At 41.9% G+C, this 23,902-nt stretch overlaps 1 protein-coding gene across 1 annotated transcript in view; it reads right to left on the bottom strand.

The window, feature by feature from the left end:
- Positions 1–3,931: 3,931 nt before the first annotated feature.
- The window catches only part of SLX4IP (SLX4 interacting protein), a 159,867-nt gene continuing 139,896 nt past the window's right edge, over positions 3,932–23,902 (bottom strand). Inside the window, exons 7-8 of the mRNA XM_016212022.2 lie at positions 8,739–8,839; positions 3,932–7,448 (exon numbers count right to left, since the gene is read on the bottom strand). Of these exons, the coding sequence (XP_016067508.1) occupies positions 6,725–7,448; positions 8,739–8,839 (825 nt within the window). The 3' untranslated portion in view covers positions 3,932–6,724. The remainder of the gene's footprint in view (positions 7,449–8,738; positions 8,840–23,902) is intronic.

Genomic DNA, 23,902 nt, shown 5'->3' with positions numbered 1-23,902 from the left:
GCAAAGCTGCGCTGCTGCTGCACAAGCACTGGCTCACTCTGGCATCACTGCAGGGAGGCCCTGCCAGGCTCCTCCGACCGGGAAACGTCCCAAATGCCCAGCCCAATCTGCCACATCAAGGCTGGAGGTCGCTGTAATTTACCATTCCACCTTCTCCCTCTGACAAGGGGAATGGATGGCTGGTATTAATCCTCCCAGGCACCCATGGTGGGTTTGGGAAAGAGCCCTCTGCATGCTTCTCACCAGCTGAGCATGCTAAGGAGGAACTGAAAAGGCCTTAAGAGCCACTGGGCCTAGGAAAGTTCCCAGTCAATCCATCACCTGCCTCCTCCACAGACGGTCTGCCAGGCCATCCCACAGGCCCAGGGCCGGCGAGAGGGCTGTGAGGCAGAGTGAAGCCAGAGCTCTCCGTGAGCGAGCCTGTGTGCCCGAGTGTGCTGGGTCTGTGTGCGCGCCCGCCTAAGCACAGAGTCAGGACTGGTAATAGAGGAGCCGGTGAGAGGGCGTGGGAGACTGGGGACTTATTTATAAAAGCTCTTCTGCCCTAAAGCAAGTCAAACTCCCGCTGAGGGGCTGCTCTTTCTTCCTCCCTTTTGAGTCCTGTGTGCTGAGCTGACCTCTCCCCGGCAGAGGTCAGCGCTCTGCTCACCCTGTGTGCACTCGGCCTCTGGGGCTCGGGAGCCTGAAGAGGAGAGGATTCTTCAGCTCTAATTTCTGAGAGAAAAGCTGTAGTAAATCTCGTGAAGGAGCTGGTCTTTTTTTTTTTTTTTTTTTAAAGAAATACATATACGTTATGATCTTTGGGGAACTGGAGAAAACAAAAAGCAAACACAAGACTGCACATCACCAGTCCCCTCCCACAGCCTACTTCACCTCCTAAAATAAATCAGGCTGGGGAATGAATGAGGTTTTCAGAAATGCAACTGAACTTAAAATACAGGGCCAGCATCTCATCCTAGGTAATCCTTTGGAGGATGAGGAATTCTCCTGGTTTTCCCACAGGGTTAGTTCACATGTGCTTTCTGAGCCAACTATTTTAAAAGCATCCATTCTTCCACTGCCCTGCCAGACGCAAACTTGGGATTCACATGCACTTTTTGAGAGTTTATTAATGGTATTAATGATCATGGATCAAAGGGAAACCCCAGACAATTATTTAGGTGCTTTCAAAACTCATCTCCTGTGGGAGGGAAACAACTTCTCAGCGCTGTGGATGGAGCTGTGGGCTGATGTGTGGGCCTAAAGCAGCGTTACTAACTGGAGGGGCCTTGAGGACAAAACATAACACATCTCTGTGTGTTTAACATGTATCTCTATTGAGACGGTGTCACCAAAGCCTTTCCGATTCGTAAAGCAGGTACACTTCTGATTTGCAGAAAGCCCCTCTTCTGAAGGATACTCAGCTCTTAGCAGACCCTGCCTCTTCTAATACCCAGTATTTACACACACCCTACATTTTTAAGCAACTGTTTATTTATGGCTTTGGTAAGAATAATTATTTGAGGATCTTTTAAAACTGCCAATAGCCAGGCCATTATCTCCAGGATTCTGATTTAAGTAGAAACTACTCTGGTAATTCCAATGTATGGCGGGTGTCAAGAACCTGTATTTCAGCAGATGGCGAAATTAACCCTCGGGAGTTATGTTTACCTCAGGACTCCACAGAGCCAAGTGCAGTACTTAAAATATGAGATAATTTTGTTTGACAAATGAAGAAACTGAGGCCCCGGATGTTAAATGACTTGTCCCAAAACACACAAGCCAATCAGTGGCAGAGCAGTTGGACCCAGAGTTTGAAGCGTGTGACACCATGCCATCCTTCAGTCGCCGATCCCAGGCCCAGGCCCAGGCCCAGGCCCAGGGCAGTGCATCTTTTCTGTGGGTTAGGCCACACCACACGCCGCCACGGGGCAAAACCCAAGGAAATGGGCTCTGCATCATCAATTGCCGTGGTTCTCACCATTTCATGCAGTTATTCAAATGGATGATTCCAACCTGATATTGAAATGCTTCTGAAAAGCTATGTACAGGACCCAAGGGAAAATGTATTTACAAGCAACCAGAGAGGCCTGGGATCCATCATAAAAGGCAGTTTGCAGTCGGCCCAGCACTTCCCTCAGTGCTGATTAAGGACTGGATCCTCTTAGAAAATGGAAATAAATCCACTTGGGAAATGTCGAGATTCTCTGGAAAGGAATCAAGGTCGCATTCTTTAACCCCTCACAAGGGGGGTCTATCTTAGCTCAACTGGGAGCATAAGTGGGAAATATCTGAATTGTAAAGACCACCCCCAAGTCGTACAGGCCAATTTAATCACGACATCCCACACAGGGTTTTTCAAACCTAAATCTTTAGGACCAATGGTTCAAACGCTGCGCTCCTTTGATCATTTGACCCAGTGTTCAGAACCTCAGAAGTGCTTCAAGGAGGGAAGAAATGTCTCTAACAAACAGAATATATAACTTCAAGCAGCACGTTCAGAAAGAGGTATTTTAGATGTATAGTCCTTGGGGTTAATTCACTTTTTTTGAAGGAAAGTGATACACACAAATTTAATTTTTTAAAACAATTTTCCTTTTCATTCATAAAGCAGGTTCATTTCCACTAATACTACTTTCATCTTCTAGGCATGTACAACTATTTAAATCATTTAAACAAATGAGAGGACGAGTTCTCTTGGTGCTTACTGCAGTGTTTAGCTTTCTAACTTGACTGAAGAAAGTTATTTTGGGGATCCGACAAATCCATACCTACAGTCTCCTGATCCGATGCTTTGGAGTCAAGTATATGGTTTTATTGATATTTGCTTAATTAAAGAATCAAGATTTTTGATAAGTAACTGTAATGGCAATTATAGGGCAGCACATGGTAATATTATGCTGCATGATGAAACTTATTTAAATGTTATTAAATTCAAGCCCTGTACTGAGTAGTTCTCGACAATTAAAGGCACTAATTTCACCCACTCAAGTCCCCTCTGTTAAGCTACATGCAGACATATATTTGTTCCTTGTCTTGTTAAATAAATACAGAATCTAAATTAGAGGGAGTTCAGCAGATTTCTGAGAATTTTAATTATATCATTAAATTGTAATACCAATAATATATATGGTTAGACTTCTGTTCTGAGTAGTGAACTGAATTAATGTCATGTTACAATGCTTAACTTATTCTGTACTAAGGAAGGTTTTAAACCATTGAACAGAAATCAGCTTAATTTTGATTTTTTACTTGCTCCAACGTGTTTCAATTCATTTGTTGCTTCAATAACAAGGAATGAATTCTCTCATCTCAACAGACTGAGCATGGACATTTCCTCATAAGATGAAAAAGAAATTGAAATGACTTCCATGTTCAAGTCACGGCATGCTGAACAGAGAAGTTTTGGTTCTTAGGAAAGCCATTTATTACCTCAAAAGGAGGGCGAGTCACTAGAACTTTGTGGAAATATTAGTGGGGCCTGCCAAGAAGGAACACAAGGAAACAGAGAATGGCGACACTGATCTCAGGCCATTCTCCTGGGCACAGAGGTTTCCTTCCCCTCCCACTCTGCCCTCACCAAGCTCTTTCTGAAATCAAAGGCCACCGATATGCACAATTCACACTAAAATCCAAACACGACACCAAAGGCAAACATTTAACTGTGATCCCACTGTTGTCCCCAAAATATATCTTGAGATCTCTCATTCAGAGACAAGCTATATTCTTCAGAAATCAAAACACAGAGGGGTTGTGTGACTCTTGCTTTTTATATAATGAGAAACATTTTCCTACTTTTTTTGTATTACAATAAATGAACAAAAAAGCTGCAGCACTCACTCCTCTCCCCCCAAACGTTTCCTTCTTGGCATTTAACAATTTATATGCATATCTGGATGACAGTTAACCTCCAATGGCAAAGAAAAGAAAAATGTATAAGAAAAATCACAACTGTTCTCAGACATTTCTTGTTTATAAACATAAAAAGACACGCACACACACAACATAACAAAACAAGGAAAAACCCAACACCAATCTATTAAAAAGTCATTTGAAAGCACATGGAGGTGACCTAGAAGTCAAGACACTGAGAAAGTTAGGGAGTTCAAAGTTGTAACATCAATCAAATTGGATCTACATTTCTTCTGAGCATCAGAGTTATAGGGACTTGAATATATATACATTTAATTTGGGTTATTAAGTAAGTGGTTGAAGAACTTGCTCCTTTTTGACTAAGTACACTGACAGGGTCTCAGATTTTCAGTTGCTTAATTACTAACATTATTAAAAATATCAGAATACAGACCACTCCCAACAGTAGAGAACTCATCTCCCACCTAATAAACAAAAAAGCTAGTAGCCATTTTCCTTTTTGTACTTACAAATATCCAAAGAATGACATAACCACTCAAGTAACAAAGACCCAGGGGTGTTTCAGACATGTGGAAGGAAAATGCTCAGAAGCAGAATTCCTCAACCACATGCCGTGGTGCGGAAGCGGAGAGCTGCTGGCGCGTTAATCCTGTTAAAATCCGTGTACATGATGTCTATGAGAAAGACCCCATCAAGCTGCAACCAATGGTACTATTTTCTCTCTTAATCACAGTAACTGTTATTTGCACAAATACACCAAACTCTAAAGCCAAGACTTTTCTTGAAAGAAAATCATTAGAAGTATAAGAATCGAATTTAACCATCAGGCCCAAGTTAACCAATGAAATAAAAACTCAATAAAAAATTTCTCTGGTGCCTCCAGCTCAAACATCTCCTTCTAGTTCTATAGCTATTGCTCTGGAATGGCTGTCTTTATTCTAAACCCTTCCAGTGAGCTTACTGTTTCCTGGCTTACTTGTGCCCCCCCATTTAAACGGTTCCAATAGTTGTTTCTGTTTAAGAGGACTCAATGCCACACTGTGGTCTTGTCTTCAGTGAAGAGCAGACCTAGTGTACTGACCTCTAAGAGAGAGGCCGACAATGGGCCACAGAAATCATGTTCTAGCACTTCCTCAGGTTTGCACTGCGTCTAGTGCCCCCCTGCTGGATGGGTGGAATCTGCTCGCTGCGGTGAGCATTCTGTCGGGCTCCCTCTTCTAGAGTGCTTTGACTAGGAACAGTTGGGGAGGAAATAAACTAGGAGGGAAGAGGAAAAGATCCCAATGGGCAGGGCCATACTTCTAGTGGGGGTGGGGAGGCTGGGATCACAGGATGGGGACAGATTTCCAGGCAGGGTTTGGAACATCAAAGGAAGAACATCTATATCCATGGACAGGTGTAGTAACCAAGACTGAACTTCATGACCTAAAATGCTGCTATGAAATATGGTTGCTTCTTAATGAGTCTTACCTTACCATACAAGCCAGGGAAGAAGACATGGGAAGAAGAGAATGAGCTGGGAGAAACCTCTAGTTAGTCTTAAGCATGAACTTACACTATCTGTTTCCATATTCTTATATTTTATTGGACTTTTTCTGGGTTATTTTTCTGCTCACTCCACTTTCAGGAATATACTGATTTTTCTTGTTACTAAGGAGGTGCTACTTCAAAGGACCACCCAATGTTGAACAGAAAAAAAAAAGATAAAATTGATGGGTGGCCTTTAAAGATGATTTTTTTCCCTATTTTAGAATGAAATCGAGTTAAGGAAATCTTTAGTTAGGTGTCCATCCAAAATAAGTTATTGCAATGATTCACTGTAAGACATTTCAGCAAGCCCACTGGAGACATTAGTGGGTAAGACTAAAAATCTAAGACTCCTGTTTTGAAATTTAAACTGTCTGTGAAGTCTTCCAAACGGGAAACAGGAAACTCTGGCCACTGAGTTCCCTGTGGGTTCTAGTCAGTCCTGAACCTAACCCAAATCTCAAGAGGTAGGGACAGGGGTAGGCCTGAGCGACAAGCAAGAACAAGCCTCTGCTGTGTCTTCTAGTGCTGGGCCAAATTATCTGTGGAGGGTCTTGCAATTCTTAGGGTAAGTAATAGCTGTCTGGGTGCTATGGCTGCCATACTTAAGAACCTAGGAACAGAGTGACTCATACACTGAATTCAGGTGCTTTACAAGTATGAGGGAGCACAAGGGTGTATGTGTCCACATGTAGCCCAAGCTGATAAGCGGGAGCCATAGTAGCCAGGCTGGTGGAAATAAACACCAGGCAGTCTCCAATTAGCATGGTGGGCCTCAAACTTGAGCATGTTTCAGAATCACCCAGTTTCTTACTCAATGTGTCTGGGACAGGGCCCACGCTCTGCGTTTCTAACACATTTTCTGACAGTGATGCTGGTGCAGCACTGGATGCTGAGAACCACTAGCCTGCTCCTTCGATGCTGCCCTCTTCAGCCACGGAGCAGGAGGGTAAACTGAACCCCCAGAAGTGAACTGCAGCCCTGTGGCACTGTCTTGATTGCCCCTTCCATGATCTGCACAGCACGTGCCCCAGAGACACACACTGGTGTCTTCATGCACTTCTTCAGCAATGGTGTCGTCCCTGACAAAGGGAATGGATGTTTAGCATTAAAATAAATTTCTATTAAAATAATTTTACACAGTTTGACGAGAAGGCAGCACTGTTGTTAGAACAAGCACGGAGGCTCCTGAAGTGACTGCTCTGAAAACTAACCCTAGCACAGACATACATTTTTCTACTTAAAAAAGTCATTCGAATTCCTTTGAAATCACAGCATCTATACACACTTCTCATTTTTCGCAGCCTGGCCACTACATCCCTCAACCGCAGCACTGCAGTCCTCGTCAGTCAGTGGCTCTTTCGTACTTCTTCCTTTTCTTGGTTGGGCTGCCCTGGGTTGTAGCTAATCTTTCAGTGTTTGTGGCTGAGCCAGTCTGCTCTGCCTTCCCTGGCTTAGTTTTCATAAGATGTCTGGAGGAGAGATTTTCCAAAACATGCAACTCTTCATTAGACGTGGTTTTTGCCAAATCTTGTTTCAAAAGTAACCCCGGATCTGACAGCTCCAAAGTTGGCAGAACCCTGACAGCTTTGCTTTTTTCCACTCTTATTTCTCTGGGGACGAATCGATCACTTCCAAGAGAAACTCTCCTGTGGTGGTCGGAGCCCTGCGCAGAGCCGCGGTTCCTGCGTCTCTGCTGTGTTCTGGCCCCTCGTGGACTTTGTTTTGGACCTGGTGATGCTGACTCACAGCTCCAGACAGGGCTCCCGCTTAGAGGCCCTGTCTCTAACCACTCCCCAGGATGAGGTTTTTGCTGGCTGCTGGTGTCTTCTGGCTGCGCCTGATGAACATTTTCCAGCTTTTGAACAGAAAGCCCCCGATGGCTCTCAGCTGCCTGTATGTAATCTTTTGCTTGCCCCGGGGACTCCGAAGGGGCACTGGATGAAGCCTGACGGTCACTGTTTTTCACTGCCAACTCTGCAATCACTGAGTCACTCGATGTTCCCACAATGTCCCTACTGCTCTTCGATTTGCTCATGATGCTGCTTTTTGTTTCAGCTCTTTTCATACTAAAAGAAAAAAAGATTTTTTTTTTGTAATGCTGTAATAGCATGGTTTCCTCCAAATTCCCCTTACCACATTTCCTACACCTGAAAAAGGAAGGCGTGCACTACCCCCCTTCTCTCCATCTCCCTGGCAACTAGAAAAATCCCCAAGTGCATGTTTAACTGCAAACTGGACCAAGTAATAGCCTCCACCTTTTCCCATACACTGGGGTACACCAGGAAACACTTTATTTACTGATCATTGGGTTGTTAATGGAACTCATGTTTTAATGAAGGCAAACAGGTATTCATTTCAGCTGTTAAGGGTCAATTTGGTATATTGATTTTTCTCCCCAGAAGAAAATGCTCAAATACATCCAAAGCAGAGGTTGTGTTTATGTGTGTCTCTGTGTATGTGTACAAGAACATGCTTATACATGCACACACACACGTACACACGATTTCTATTTATACGTAAAGAATAATCTTCTGGAATTTCTCACAGGTCATTTCAAGGTATTACTCAAATATAAGTACCATTTAGCTTGTGTCAGGCTTGTTCATTAACCACTAGAAACAGGATTCAATTAATACACCTTGAAACATCCTGGAAGAAATTCCAGGGAGTATGCAAGCACAGAAAACAGAAACAAGGCAGACATAAGTGTGTGTACACACACACAAACCCCTTTCTACAGCACACACAGCAGACAATGCAAACTTCACTGGTTGAAAGTTACTTTGAAGAGGAGGATAAAAGCTTCATGGGAAGAATTTAGAAACTATAGGCTTTGACTGCAACATATATTTGCAGGCTTGTGAATGGCCAGAAATTTCTTAAACCACCAAACTCAAAACATTGGAGCTGAAATATTTGTTTTGGCTAAGCTGTAGTCTGGAAAGAAATAATATAGATTCATGTTCGGTCTGTTGCTTTCTGGGGCATGAGGATTATGATAATTATGTTAGGGTCGGAACGAGCATCTTAGAGAAGGAATGTATTTTTTTAGATCTGTCTGCAGACACTCTGACAACTGTATGAAACACACCACCAACAGGTGCTTTTCATCTTCAAAGCGCTTGTAATTAATTACTCCTTGCAACACACCTGTGAAGCAAGGACTTGATTCCTGTTGTCCAGAGAGCAAGAGAAAGAGTGTCAGGAAGGTGGAAGAGCAGGTATGTGACTTAAGGTGAGCTCAGTGCCAGGGGCTGTGATTAAGTTCCATGTGCTCTTGTTGAATTCTAGGTTTCATGTTATGTATCCACATGTATAGACAGTCAAAACGAGAAAATGAAACACGTTGGACCTACATTTCTTTCAGAGTGTTTCTCTTGAGCTTTGCACTGGGAGGAAGTGGACTCACTGCACACTCAGCAAAATAATCAGATGCTCCGCGAAGAGCTCTTTCCGTCTATTCCAAAAGATAACAAAGGTTCAAACACAAATCTATTAGCTGAATGTGAGAAAAAACAGTCATACTCTGAATGTCCCAGTGAACAGATTTATTATTGTGAGGACTAGATGAAGCTGCTTAGTGTTAGGCTATTTTAATTTTTTCATATCTCGAACTTTTTGGTAAGTTGTCATTTCTTTTGGGCTCTCAGCCCACACACTTCATACATTAACATGCACCACAAACATACAAGACCGTGATAAGAAGGATGTTGGTTCTAAACCCTCTGGGAACTCTTGGCCAATATGCGATATCTCTGAGCCCTGAATTGTGGTAAAGCGTCGAACCACAATGCGAGCCAGCACCACATTTGTGAGCTTTGATGTGCCTGAGAACCCAGGTAGTGCAGTGGTCTGTACTCTGATTATCCCAAGAATTCTCCACATTTCCTCCTGTTACGAAAATACAGAATATGGCCTTTGCGATACTCAAGAATGCATAGCAAGTTAAGCCTTCTAATACTGATACTTTAAAAATTGGAGTTTGAGAATCTTGGCTACTAAAAAACTGGGAGTGGTTTTTTGTTATTGTTAAATGAACAGCATTACCATGGTTTTATATAATTCATAGTTTATCTGTCTACCTATCCATATATGTTCCCATGGAAACATCATTAGGAAGCAATTATAAAATGTAAAAACCTCCCAACCTTCACCAATGTTGACTCATTTCATACTTTGGAATTGTTTCCTTTTTGTTAGCAAATAGATAATCCAGACAAAGCGTTAACCTCTCTCATTTCCTGGGACGCCAAGTACCCTTCTCCATCAAATTCTGTAGTAAAATGTTGCTGCCACAGGAACAGCTTTGGTAAATTATCACGAGGTCCTTGCTTTAGACTTACATTGGAATTAATGACAGCCCTGGGGAGCCTGGGAGAGCCATCAGCCTAATGCCTGGGTGTCCCACATCCCATCACGGCCCTGCCTATCCTACTCATAACCAAATGCATCTTGGGTCTATGGTCTCAGACCTGGACCAACATCACCCAAAGTCATATCCAGTTACAACCTAACGTCAGTTTTAAGAGTTAGTGAACAAATTATTACAGGTTTTATTAGATTTTACTGCATTTTGATGCTTCTTCCCCCCCCCCCCCCCCCGGACTTACTAGTTGACCAAAAAGAGCTTCAGTTTGAAAGTTAATCAGAGAGACTGAGAGAGATTGAGATTTATGTGCGAAACACTTCTAAACATGCCCTGTAAGTAAAGTAGATTTTCCCCTCAGCCACACCCTGTAAGTGCTGTATTTTCAGAGCTGAACAATTAACATAAGGAGCATGAGTCAGGCTTTGAACAACTCTGTGGGAACCAGAAAGCCTTTTGCTATTAGGAATGATGTAAATTCCCCAAGGCTGGAAGAAGTCCACAATGGAAGGCAGACAGGGTCATAAATAACAACAATGGATACTGTGGGGAGCACAGAAAGTGGGATGCCGTGATCAGGACACTTCCAATCTCATGCTGGATTCAATCATGGCCCTCATTTATTTAGTGTAAAACTTAGTTTAAAGAGCACTGTGTATTTCCTATGGGAACTTCAAAAACTTCTTTAGGAAACAGGACGATCCACTCTCATCCCAAATTCATCTGACAACGAACAATGGGGGAAAATGTCCTTGAAAGAAAAAGGACAACAGAAAAAGTGACGGAGTGACAGAAGGAAATGTCCAGTTCAAAAAGTACAAAACCTGTGACTTTGTTTTCAAAAAAAAGAGAAGCGAGAAAGAAGAAAGAAAAAAGCAAGGCGGGGTCTTCTGCTCACAAATTAAAACCACATTTGGCAATTTGTTGAAGGAGGCATATTTACATTTGTATGAAGACTGGGTGGGCAGGGAAAAAAGATTAGACTTTATTCAGCCCTTGAACTGTCAGATCTCATTAGAAAGTTCTCTCTCTTACATGTCTAGGGTCAATTCATTCCCCTTTGTCGCTAAATCACAGCCTCTGGTGCCCCCAAACAAGTACTCCAGAGGAAGCAGCTACCACCTGGGAACAGGGTTTCCCAAGGGAGTCATCCGGATTACTAATGGCCTCTCACATCTGGCATCAAAATGCAATCTGTGGCTTATCCCGAGGCAAAACAATCAGGTGTAGATACTGTGTGCAGGGTTTCAAGTGCCTCCCAGGCATATCTGGATGACACTACTCCTTTTTAAATTCTGCCCTGATATCTTCTGCAAAGAATACAGAAAAACCCAACATAATTAAAAAGGATACCAGGTGGCCATCCAAAGTCCAGAAATGAGCAACCCACGGGAATTTAAGAAGCAGGTTAACCAAGATGACCTCTTTGGGCTGCATAAATAAGTCTTTACAACCTGCAAGCTGCTCCGAGTGTGTCAAGGAATAAAATTCTGCAAATATAATTTCCTGGCCACCTGTCCGTCGTCGTCCCCCCCCTCCCCCCGCCCAACTTATTTATTTCTATTTTTGGTAATACTTTGAGGATTTTAGTTTTAAAACTTTACACCTGTAAAAAATGCCTAGATATAGTTCCAGGACAAAACAGAATAGAGCCCGGCTGTTGTGCTGTTGTGCTCAGCGGTTGAGCATCAACCCATGAACCAGATCATGGTTTGATTCCCAGTCAGGGCACATGCCTGGGTTTCGGGCTCGATCCCCGATAGGGTGCAGGAGGCAGCCAATTGATAATTCTCTCTCATCATTGATGTTTCTATCTATTTCTCCCTCTCCCTTCCTCTCTCTGAAATCAATAAGAATATATTTAAAAAAAAAAAGGGCAGAGCAGAAGCAGGGCAAGGCTACCAGTCCCAGAAGGAATCTAATGTAGGCAGATATCCTCCTTCACAGCTTGAGCAGACCAGACAGACTTCCAGAGACAAGGTGTGAGGCCTTATCCCCCTGCCTGGGGATGTTCTGGAGACCAGGGAGGCACCCTGAGGTAGAGGACAACCAAAGCACATGTGCCCCAGGTACAGGTCCAAGGGGGAGGCTGGGTAGGTTAGAGTCTGAGTATGACGCTGGTTGGTCTGACCTGGGGAACACATTAACAATTTCTGGACAGAAGGGACTGCAAAGAGAGACCCCATTCAAATGAGGTGGGCAACTCTCACTTCCTGCCTCTCTCTAGTCAGAGAATAAGCTAGACTGAAATGTAGTTATAAATACTGGATGATATTCAAGTTACAAAGGCAAGTTAAACTGGATAAATCCAGGCATTCACTCCACAGTGACTTACTAAAGACTATTTTTGAACAGAACGCTGTTGGATTGTGGGATGGGAGAGAAGCTGGCCTAAAAAGACATAAAAAGCACCTGCTCTTGAGTTTATTATGTCCTTGAGGAGTCTGTAAAACACAGCTAGGCCTCCCAAAGGCTAGTGAGAAGGCTGGCTATCAGAGACTCATATAAGAGGCACTGAGGGAGGTTTTCAAAAATATAGATTCCTGGACCCATCCCTGGAAGTTCTGATTCACAAAATCTGGGGTGGGGCTAGGAGATCTATATGTAGGTTCCCAGGTAATTCAAGAACTGCAGATACATATGAAGCAACACTTAACAGAGCAGAGAAACATACACAAATGTAAACTGGTACAAAGGCAGCATTTGCAAAGTGTGGTCTGGTTACCTCAGGCATCAAAATCAACTGGGGCTTGTTGAAAAATGCTCTGGGCTCTCCCCCAGAATCTACTGTGTTTGCATCTCTAGGGGTGGGGTCAGGGAATGTGGATGTTAGTCAAGTGCCCCAGTGATTCTGATACCCAGAAGAGCCAAACTTCTGTCCTAAAGGGGCAAGGAACGGATAACTGAGCAGAATCTAGGGGAATCACTGAATCTGTACCAGGCACTCTTTGAGGATCTTGTGGAAAGGACAAGGACCCACACAAACTGTCCTTGCCCTCATGAGGACTCCATTCCAATGGGGAAGACAAGAAATACACAAGCATGTGTTAGGTGATGATGATGTCAGGGAGAACAAACCTCTGAAAGGTCACGGGATGCCGTTCTAGAGGTGGTGGTCAGGAAGGGCTGTGGCAGGTAACAGGGTGAGCTTTACCCAGAGACCTGAGTAGGGGGAACAAGCCACGTAAACACATGGGGAAAAGCATTGCAGGAAGGGAGAGGCATGAACACTGAGGCTGTGAGGACAGAGGGAACCTGGAAATGGGGAAAACAGGAAAGCAAATCAGAGGAAGGGGTCACTGAGCAGGTAAGAGGGTACAACTGTGTGTGTGCATGCACACATGCACATTGGTAGTGGTGGGGCGGCAAATCATGTATAGCTTTTTTAAAAGATAGCACATTTTATTATGAGGAAGTTTCCAAGAAGAAAAGGGACTTAATATTTAAAAGGATTATCTTGGCTAAGAAAACAATCTCATTTACAACTGTCTTGAAAAACACACACAAAAACAACCACCTAGCAATAAATTTAACCAAGGATGTAAAAGACTTCTACTGGGAAAATTGTAAGACACTGAAGAAAGAAACTGAAGAAGATACAAATAAGTGGAAGCATATATACCATGTTCATGGACATGAAGAATTAATATCATTAAAATGTGCATACTACTCAAAGCAATCTACAGAGTCAACACAATTCCTATTAAAACACCACGAGCATATTTCACAGAACTAGAACATATATTCCAAAAAGTTATATTGAACCACAAAAGACCCCAAACAGTAACAGTGATGTTGAGAAATAAGAACAAAGTTGGAGAAATCACACTATCTAATAACAAACTATACAAGGCCATAATAATCAAAACAGCATGATACTGGCATTAAAAACAAGGATATAGATCAATGGAACAAAACAGAGAGCCCAGAAATAAACCCACGCCTTTATGGTCAATTAATATCTGACAAAGGAGGCACAAGCATACAACAGGGTAAAGACAGTCTATTCAATAAATGGTGTTGGGAAAATTGGACAGATATCTATAAAAAAATAAAACTAGACCACCTTCATACACCATACACAAAAATAAACTCAAAATGAGTTAAAACTTAAATATTAGTCTCAAAGCCCTAAAAAACCTAGAAGAAAACATAGGAAATAAAATCTTGAACATTTCTTGCAGCAATATTTTTTTCTGATATATCGCCTCAGGCAAGGTAAACAAAAGAAAAAATAAACAAAATGGGACTACATCAAACTAAAAAGGTTTTGCACAGCAAAGAAAACCATCAACAAAATGAAAAGACAACCCACTGAATGGGAGAACATATTTGTCTATACATCTGATAAGGGGTTAATACCTAAAATTTATAAAGAACTTATAAAACTCAACACCAAAAAAACCAAACATCCCAATTAAAAATGGGCAAAAGACCTGAATAGACACTTCTCCAAAGAGGACACACAGATGGCCAATAGACATGAAAAGATGCTCAATGTCACTAATCATCAGAGAGATGCAAATAAAAACCACAATGAGATATCACTTCACACCTGTCAGAATGACTATCATCAATAAATCAAGAAACAAATGATGGCGAGGATGTGGAGAAAAGGGAACCCTGTGCACTGTTGGTGGGAATGCAGATTGGTGCAGCCACTGTGGAAAGCAGTATAGAATTACCTCAAAAAATTAAAAATCGACTATGACTCAGCGATTCCACTTCTGCGAATATATCTGAAGAAACCCAAAACGCTAATTCAAAAGAATATGTGCACTTCTATGTTCACTGCAGCATTATTCACAATAGCTAAGATTTGGAAGCAGCACAAGTGTCCATCAGTAAACAAATGGATAAAAAAGCTACACAATGAAATACTACTCGGCCGTAAAAAAAGAAGGACATCTTACTTTTTGCAACAGCATGGATGGACCTGGAGAGCATTATGCTAAATGAAATAAGCCAGTCAGAGAAAGAAAAAAGCCATATGATTTCATTTATATGTAGAATCTAATAAACAAAATAAACTAACCAACAAAAGAGACTCATAGAGAACAGACTGACAGATGTCAGAGGGGAGGGGCTTGTAGGGTTACATGAAAAAGGTGAAGGGATTAAGTTTATAAAAAACCAACCTCACAAACACAACAAGAATATGGTGATTATGAGAGGGAAAGGGTGGTGGGGGGAAGTAGAAGAAGATAAAGGTGGGATAAATGGTGACAGAAGGAAACTTAACTTGGGGTGGTTAAACACACAATACATTATACAAATGATGTATTACAGAGTTATACACCTGAAACCTATATAATTTTATTAACCAATGTCACCCAATAAATTCAATAAAAAAGAAAAAAAATTATCTTGGGTTCAGCAGAAAAATAAGCTGGAAGCAGGGAGGCCAGTGATGAGGCTACTGCAATAGTCCACTTAGAGATGCCGGGTCTTGGAGGAGGTGGGAGGGGGAGGGATGAGAAGTGGTTAGACTGGACATAAAATTTGAGGAAGACCCAACAGAATGTGTTGATAGATTGAATATAAGGGGTGAAAGAAGTAAAAAGCCAAGGATGACACCAAGATTTATGGTTTAAGTAACTGGATGATGGAAGTTACCGTTCACCAATACAGGAAGTATAGGGGGAAGGGCAGGCTTGGGGAAGTGGAACCAAGAAATCAACATATGCAAACAAATGTTAAGAGTCCTCCTGGATGTCCCAATGGAGATTTTGAGCAGGCAGTTGACAAGGTTGCAGGAAGAGAGGTCTGGGCTGCAGATTCAAAGCTGCGACGGTCTTTAGAGGCATTAGTCAAAAGGAGCTCCACTAGGGAGTGAGTCTGGATGAGAATAAGGAGGATTCAGGAAAGGAGACTATGAGGACACTGACAGCAAGGAAAGAAAAATCAAGATAACAGGATGTCCCTGGAGCAAGAGAAGAAAGGGCTTCATTGAAGGTGACAACTGTGTCAAATGCTGCTGACTGGTTAGAAGTGAAAACTGATCGGTAGAAGGTGACTTCACAGAAGCTATTTTCGGTGAAGTGCTGGAACCTGGGCCTACCTGGGATGGTTTCAAGAGAGAAGCAGAGGCAAGTAGAGACCAGAACTCTCCGGTAGAAATGTATCATGAGTGGGACATGTAACTAAATTTTATACAGACCCATTAAAAAAGTAAAAGCAACTGGTAAAACTAAATTTCAATAATGCATATTATTTAACTCAATATATTAAATGTCATTATTGTAACATGTAATCAATAAACAATATTGAACTACTTTATATTTTTACACTTACAGTACATCATTTCTGACTCACCAAGTGGCTGCAGTGTTGGCCAGCACAGGTCTAGACAACACTTTTGAAAGGTTTGCAGTAAAAGGAGCAGAGACATGGGGTGGGAGCTGAATTGGAGGAGACAGTTAATGAAGGGTGAGTCAGCTATGACTCTGAAACAGGCACATTTGGAGAGATGTGATCAGCTGCCGTGTGCCAACCTCTGACTGTGTGTCAGGCACTGTTTTGTGTACTCACCAGTGTCGCCTTCAAAACAACTTGGTGAAGCAGGTTATATTATTATTACCACCCTTCAGGGACCTGATTCAACATGGACTAACAGCATTGGTGCAAGGCCACTACTCATCTGAAAAACATGAAGTCTGGTAAAATCTTGGGGCCTTCCCTAAAGCACCTGGCTGCAGGCTCTGGGACATCCATATTAGTCTAGGTTGGAATAGAGGGAGGCAGATGCTTGGGGCCATGATATCAGGCTGCTAGTCACTGCAGGAGCTCTGTGTGTGCACCACGGTCACAGCTCACCCCAACCACAATGCCTGCCACTGTGGGGCTCCTAAAGCCACTCATAGCCACAGCTGGAAGGTATGACAGGAGCTAATCCACCAAACTCTTGTTTCCAGGACTGCAGAGCACCCTGCCTGACTTGAAGGCAATAAAGGAAGAAGGAGGAAAAAGCTCTTTAATACTAAGATTTTTCTCACAGTAGTACTGAATGTGGTAATGACTATGGTACTCTCAGTTCTTGTCTTCTGAGAGTTGAATCTATTTTCTCATGTTCATGTACATAAATTTCTTCTAATTTTGTTTTATTCAAATAAAAATAATTAATAACCCAATATTATTAGTTTTTTAAAAGTAGGAAATTCATAGGAGGCACTAGGATACACAGTCTTAGGTCATGTTCTAAACATTACTGTTTCTGAATTCCTCATGATCACATCTGCTGACAGTGTTATACCCAGAGTTGATCAATTCAGGTTAACACTCAGGGGTTGGAGAGGTGAAGCATAGGTGAGGCGGATGGAGGAAGAGGCCTGGCACTCCTTGATTGCCTGTTCCAGTGCCAGTTTCTCAACCCTGATGGTTGGTTTCTCATTTACCTTTCAGGACTGTTAGGGAAGTTTAAATGTGGTAAGGTACATGAAGCACACTTTGGAAACTGGAAAGCACTGAACACACTTTCTTGACATTACTGGAAAAGAAAACCTGAAACCTACACAAACCATGTGGGATTTGTAAGAAGGTAAAAGGATGCCTTGCATTTGTAGGGAACTTACATGATTAAGGTCCTTTTCGCCACATATCACTGGAGTCTTCCTGAGTATTCGAGTATTTGGCAGACAGGCATTGTCTCTGCTTCACAGACTAAGAAGAATGAGACCCAAGAGGCTAAGTGACCAAGGCAGCACAGCTGGCTGGGGCAGAACTGAGCTGTGAAGGCCTGGCCCCTTTGCAGTGTTTTCTCCGCTGTGCTAGGTGGGTCATTGCTATCACAATTAGAGATGGAGCTACAGAAAGAGTACAGGGCTCTGAGCGGTTCCTGGGTGCAGCTCCCTCTCGGTCACCTCACTGTGAGATCTGGATAAGTCACTTATCTTCTCTGAACATCAGTGTCCTCATCTATAAAAAAGGGATGGTAATAATATCTTGGTAGTGGACACTCACTCACTTCCTGAAAATAATATTTCGATTTTCTTCTGGGGAATCATGCCCCACTGTCCATTCAATGTCCATGCACTTCAGGAGGTCCTGTCTCCATGCCTGACTCCAGAAGTGGGCCTGTGACCCAGTCCAGGCCAATCAGAGTGCAGAATCTGTGAGCTGCAAAGAGGTGCATGACCTACAGGTGGCCTGGGAAGAGCCTGCTCTCTTTTCCCATGGGCCTGGAGCTGCCAGGAACAACTACCACATACAGGCTGAGAATGAAGCCAACACAGTAAAAGGCATATCCAAAAGGCAGTGAGAAGTAGTCTTTGATGATATTCTTTGTGCCGCTGATCAAGCCATACCTGGATCCTGGACTTTTTAGGCACATGAGCCAAAAATCTTCCTTTTTTGCTAAGCCATTCTGAGTTGGCCTTCCTGTTCCTTGAAAACTAAAAGGTTCAAGACTGATACAATCTCTTCTCAGGTTTGTTGCACTGAATAAGTTATTGTATGCAACAGCCCTCTGCAAACAATAATGGTCTTTTGCTAACAATAAAAGCAGAGTAAAAGTAATATATTATCAACTCACTTGGGGGCCAAAAATAATAAAATATAAAGCTGGAACTACTTTTAATGCTTTATGACTTTGTATCATGACAAAAAGAAAGTTATTCTTGAAGGTTAGTGTGATGCTTAATGATTTTCAGGAACATCAGCATTCTGAAATGTGGTGAACAGTTGAGATACTTAGAAAAAAGCAGCCCAAGTAGAGCAAGAAACATGACAACGACCACAATGTCAGACCACAATGCCAGGTGACCATGAAGAAACCACACATCTTAAAATGAGGAAAACATCTCTTCCCCAAGTTTCACTTCTAATATTTTCCTAAATTATCTGATAATTACTAAGTTAAGGAATTGGAAAGGGCAAAACAGGTGGGATAGTAGAGAAATACAAATGTGTATCGACTCAAAAGAGCTGAAGCAGAAAGAGGTAAGCGAAAAGGTAAGTGGCATCTCATGAACTCCACTGTGGACTGATCATTTTCTTTAAAGGTGATAACGACAGAGCACATCTGTTCCCAGATAACACAGAAAAGGCACTTGGTACAGGGACTAGCACTTGGTAAATGAGTTCTCATTAGATTCCCATGAGGCAGGCACGACCTCCTCATTTCAGAGATGAGGGCACTGATGCCCTATGAGGCTAAGTCATCTGCCCAATTCCCACAGTGAGGGGCAAGTCCTTCGCTTCACTTGGCTTCTCTGGCCCCAAGACCCTCTTCAGAACACCCCACTCTCTGCCTCCCTATGAGGACGAGTCTCTAAGCGGAAGTGGAGCTCAGCCTTGCTAATGCTGCTGCCGCTTGAGTTAGTGGGTACTCTAGTTCTTTTTTCTTTAATAATTTTTAAAAAGTTTTATTTTCTTCTGAATTGATGGCTACAAAACTGTTTTGTGTAGATCTAGGGAAGTACAGATAAATAGCTGCAAAGAATGTTAACGTGAAAATAATATCAGTGAAAAAAATCGAGGAAGTTATTTTGTAGGAAGTAAACATTTCACAGGGATTTTCCAGTTTATATTCACCTACCCTCAAAAACCTAAAAATAAGTCCTGAAACCTTAGGCCCCACAGTTGGGTCTCTGGTGCCATACAAGTGTAACAAAATTTAGATTTTTTTTTTTTAAAAAAAGGTTTGGGGCCAGCACTTCTTAAAGATGGGAACATTTACTGACCACTTGGGAAATGAATGAAAGCTATTAAACTGTGACTAGAAAAACATAAAAATACATACAATCCCCGCCCCATCCCCAATTTCAGGCAATTCATGAATCATAGGGTAATAATGCCCAGTTTAAAAGTAGAAGGGAAGTATCTGTGAGCAATAGAGAGAAACTTAATGGGAATTGCCCCAAGCAGAGCTAGCCCACCTTTGGGGGTCTTCTTATTCAAAAATACCTCCCTCACAGAAGCTGGTGGTTGAAAAATGGCAACACCTGCAGGAGGGTTGCCAGCCCTTCATTTAGGGTGGTAATCTTTTCCCTAACATCTCCTGTTGGCTGAGGATGGGGGCCTGGACAGGAGAGGAGAGAGGTGGGTGTGGAGTCCAGCTACACAGGTAGTAGGGCTGGCCAAAAGATGGCCCACCGTGGCCTGGTCACTGGAGGGAAAGAGCTGTCAGAGCCAGAGAGAAGACATCACAGATGACTGTCTTATTTCAAAATTCCACTCAGAGCTGGCCCTCTGCCCAGGGATGCAGAAGCAATAGCTCTTCCAGTTTCCCTTGAACACAGACAGCAAGACCCCATCTTTCCAAAACTCCAATCTCACTAGTCTGGGAACCTCACTGCATTTATGAGACCGTTTCCTTGGGAAAATGAGTACTGAATTCTAAATCATCTGTTCACTAATGAACTTTCCAAACATAACCCAGTTGCATGTCGAACTCTGTGCTACCACTGTGGGTGTTCGGATGGTCACATGTGCTTTTAGGAATTTGGGCTTGAGAAGTCTGCTGTCTCCAAACTCCTATGTACCTTAGAGAAGTTAGTGGGTCTTTCCTCCAAAGCCACATCTCAGCGTGAGTCCATTGGCAGCTACTGGAAATAAAAAGCATTTTGGCTGGGCAGTCTCTATTCTTCTTCCTCCTCTGGGTGTTGGTTAACAGAATTCCCATGTTTATGTTCTTAATGTATCCCCTGGACTACTGGATTCCATCACTGACTTGCTGGCTAAATCAGGGTTTAGCCTTTAACTTTTTGGTACTTCAGTTTTATAGCTGCAAAATGAATCTGGGCTGGCAAGTGGAGACAAACCAAAATTGGAGGTGTTGAGCCTCTTGGGAAAATATTATGTACAGATGAATATTATTAGGTATTTTTCTCATTTCTAGCAGGGAGAAATAGCAATCTGCTAATCTGGTGTTAACGCATTTAAATCAACTCCCTTTGGGGATGATGGAAACAGTGCTGATAATAACCAATACTGCATAAGTGCTTTAGAGTTTACAAGACACTTTTATATTCATTATCTCACTTGATCCTTAGAAAAATTTGGGAAGGCATCGCTTTTAAAGTAGAACAATACCTTAGGTCACTGTAACATACAAGCAAAGGATAATCTTTAAAAAGTGATTTCATCTGAGAAAAATTTTTCTTATCTTCTCTGTCATAGTCTAGAAAAAATTTTCTAAATAGACCAAGCCAACCAAGAACAGTTTCATCCCCACCACCAGCATTTTCATCGGGATCATCTACTCGGGAGTCCATGTAAGGGCTGGTGGGTGATGGCAGATGCTATAATTCCTGTCTCTATCTAAGAAAAACAGTCCATCTATAGGTCCTTCTGGGGTGTGGCCCTAGCCTATTCCTTAACTCTCTGTTGACTGTGTGTTCTGACCTTAAGCACCGGCCACAGTGGACTGGAAAAGGGAAGGGCAGTCAGCACAGGGAGGCAGCAGGCAAGACGGTGAGCATCAGTTAAGTCCTGCTGCTGTGGGGGCAAAAGGAACCTTGTCTCTAGGATGCCCCTTGTCACGTGAGCCGAACACCGAGGCCCCATTAGCACAAGCAGACAGAGCACATCTATTCCCCTGAACCTAAAAACCACAATTAGCACAATCTGGTCAATACGTAGAATAAAAAGAAGCTCAAATCACAAACTAAATTTCATAAAAATGACAGAAGAAAATATTAGTAAATATTTATCCAACTTAAAACGAAACCAAGATCATCTAAGGCAGTCATCATTATGGAAAACATAAAATTGAGGACATGGACACCTACCACACAGCAATGTCATACAATTGAAAGGTAAATTTTAAACTCACTAAAAGTAACTTTCCTTGCAATGCAAGAAGTTTTTCTACAGTGAAGAGTTTGTAAAATACAAAAATACTAATAGAAAAATGGACACAAACATAGAATTCGTAAGTAAAGAGGTCCTAGTTGAATTAAATACACACTGACCTCAGTTATCAAGTATGAAGGATGGAGGGGTACAGACTAGATCATTAACAGAGGCTATCTTTGGGCTGGGAGTTGTGGATAATTTTTACTGTTTGTATATATTTGGATTTTAAACTTTAATGTAGTACAATGAACATGTACGATTTCAGAAAGTAGTTATTACGTAAGAAAACTAAGGTCATAACACTGTGGGAAATGTGAAATATGGAAACTGCCTCTTCCCACTCAAGGAACATTTCCTACAGGCACCTCTTGTTTATGGCTCCCACGTAACTGACCACTAGCACTGTTTAGGAAATACAACAAGATGAGGAGAATGGATTCTTACAAAGACTATGCATCATGAAAAACCTGAAAAAAAGCCACCTGCTACTTATTTAATTTTTTTGGTACAAAAAAAGGAGTCCTATTCTTGAATGATTGGATTTATACTTATGCAAAATTTGCCTTATGTAAGTTAAATAACTCTCTCACCAGGGTAAGTTAGTGCATAGTCAAATTGTTAAGTAGTTTATTTCTTGTATTCTAAAAACTTAGGGGCTAGAATGTTTCCTTATAATTTCTATTTATCTTTCCTAAGATAAAATATAACTCTGCTAAGATTTTCTTTTAATCTAGGTTTTTAAACCTACAAGTAAAGTTCTCTTCAGTGCAAAATGATTTTATCGGTTTTATTTAGCTACATTTTCATTGCTTCCTCTGACAGAAATTCAGTGTGAGAAAGGATTTTTGAAATAATTTGATATCCTCCCTGTTGACTGAGAGGAGGGTGAAGGCGCACAGAGGTTCAATTACACACAGCTGAGAAACACAAAGCCAAGCTAAAAATAACCCATTCGAGGGTAGTTTATTGCTTCTTTAGACTCATTTTCATTTCAATTACATACTCATAAACGAGGAGAATTCTTTAGTGTTAAAAAGCAGTGTGACTTAAGAGAAGTGTTCGATTTAGTGCTTGTCAGGACGCGCAGGTAATCTGCAAGTGATGCTACGGCAAGGGCACAATGCTGTGTGGCTGTGGTGCCTCTGCACTGTCTGGACAGCTACTTTCACAGCCTGGGCACAACACACATGAACCTAAATATCTTATGTATAGACCCACTTTTAGGTAGCACTAGTAATGAATGTCATTTTTTAAATTTCCAAAAGAATCACAGACTTTTACAGCTTAGGTTTAAAAGTAAGAAAGTAACTTAGAATTTTGGACTTGGCTTCTGAATGGCAGCCAGGATCCAGATGAACTATGACGGTTCGGAAGGGATACATCTTTAAGAATAAAATGAGGCTTTATTTGAATTACGTTTTTAGGTCATCAGGATACCCTTCAGTGCCCTTGATCTGCCAAACTGTAAGTTCCTTGAGGGCAAGAGTGCTTTCTTATTTTTCTTAGTTGCCCCAGGGCTCACCAGAGCTCTTGTTATAGAGCCAGGATTCAGCAAATTGTATTAAAAGGTGACAGTAACAACAGATGGGAAGGGTCTCAGGAGACTAGGAGTGGCTGTAACCAATGCTCTATAAGACAGTAGCTTTATGCTGACCCTGAAATGTCTGATATATACACATACATAAATAATTTGTAGTTGTTTACATAATAAATATATTACTTTGTAAAGTTATTGCTTTGGTTATTTACTTTAATAGAGAAATAATGAAAGTAATAAATAATTTTGAATTTCCTAAAAGCTCCCGGGCTTTACATATGAGAAAGAAGTTTCTATACAGGACTTGGGTTTGTAAATATGAAAGAGAACATTATATTGTTGGAATAAAATATAGCTAAGTGCAATAAACATTTTATACTCTTCATATTTCTAAGGAAAAAAAGGAGAGGGGAAAAAACTAAAGGTAAAAACTCCCCAAATGACTCCCCAGCTACATTTCTAGCAAAAGGTCAAAAATGGAGCCTCCAAGAGCTTCAAGATTTCTTATGAGAAACTGTAGTAAGAAAAATACAATGACTCATCTCATAATAATGCCCTTTCTTCCCAAAGTACACATCACAATTCCCACATCCCGGGCACATGGGCACTCGGTGCAGAGCTCTTGCAACATGAAGCAGCTCCCCGCACCAACGTCCCTCCGTGGACGGCGGGTGACAGACCTCCCTGGAGCTGCGGGGGTCAAGGGGCGACAGGGCTATGCTCGTTCTGCACCCCTCCCCAAAGAGGGGGATCACTCCCTTTGTACTGTTCGATCTGGAACAGCGGTTCTTTTGTGCAGCCACTGTTTTAAGAAGGAGGAG

The sequence above is a fragment of the Miniopterus natalensis genome, chromosome 7 (assembly GCF_054644295.1).
Source record: "Miniopterus natalensis isolate mMinNat1 chromosome 7, mMinNat1.hap1, whole genome shotgun sequence".
NCBI lineage: Eukaryota > Metazoa > Chordata > Mammalia > Chiroptera > Miniopteridae > Miniopterus > Miniopterus natalensis.
This window is presented reverse-complemented; position numbering and strand designations above follow the sequence as displayed.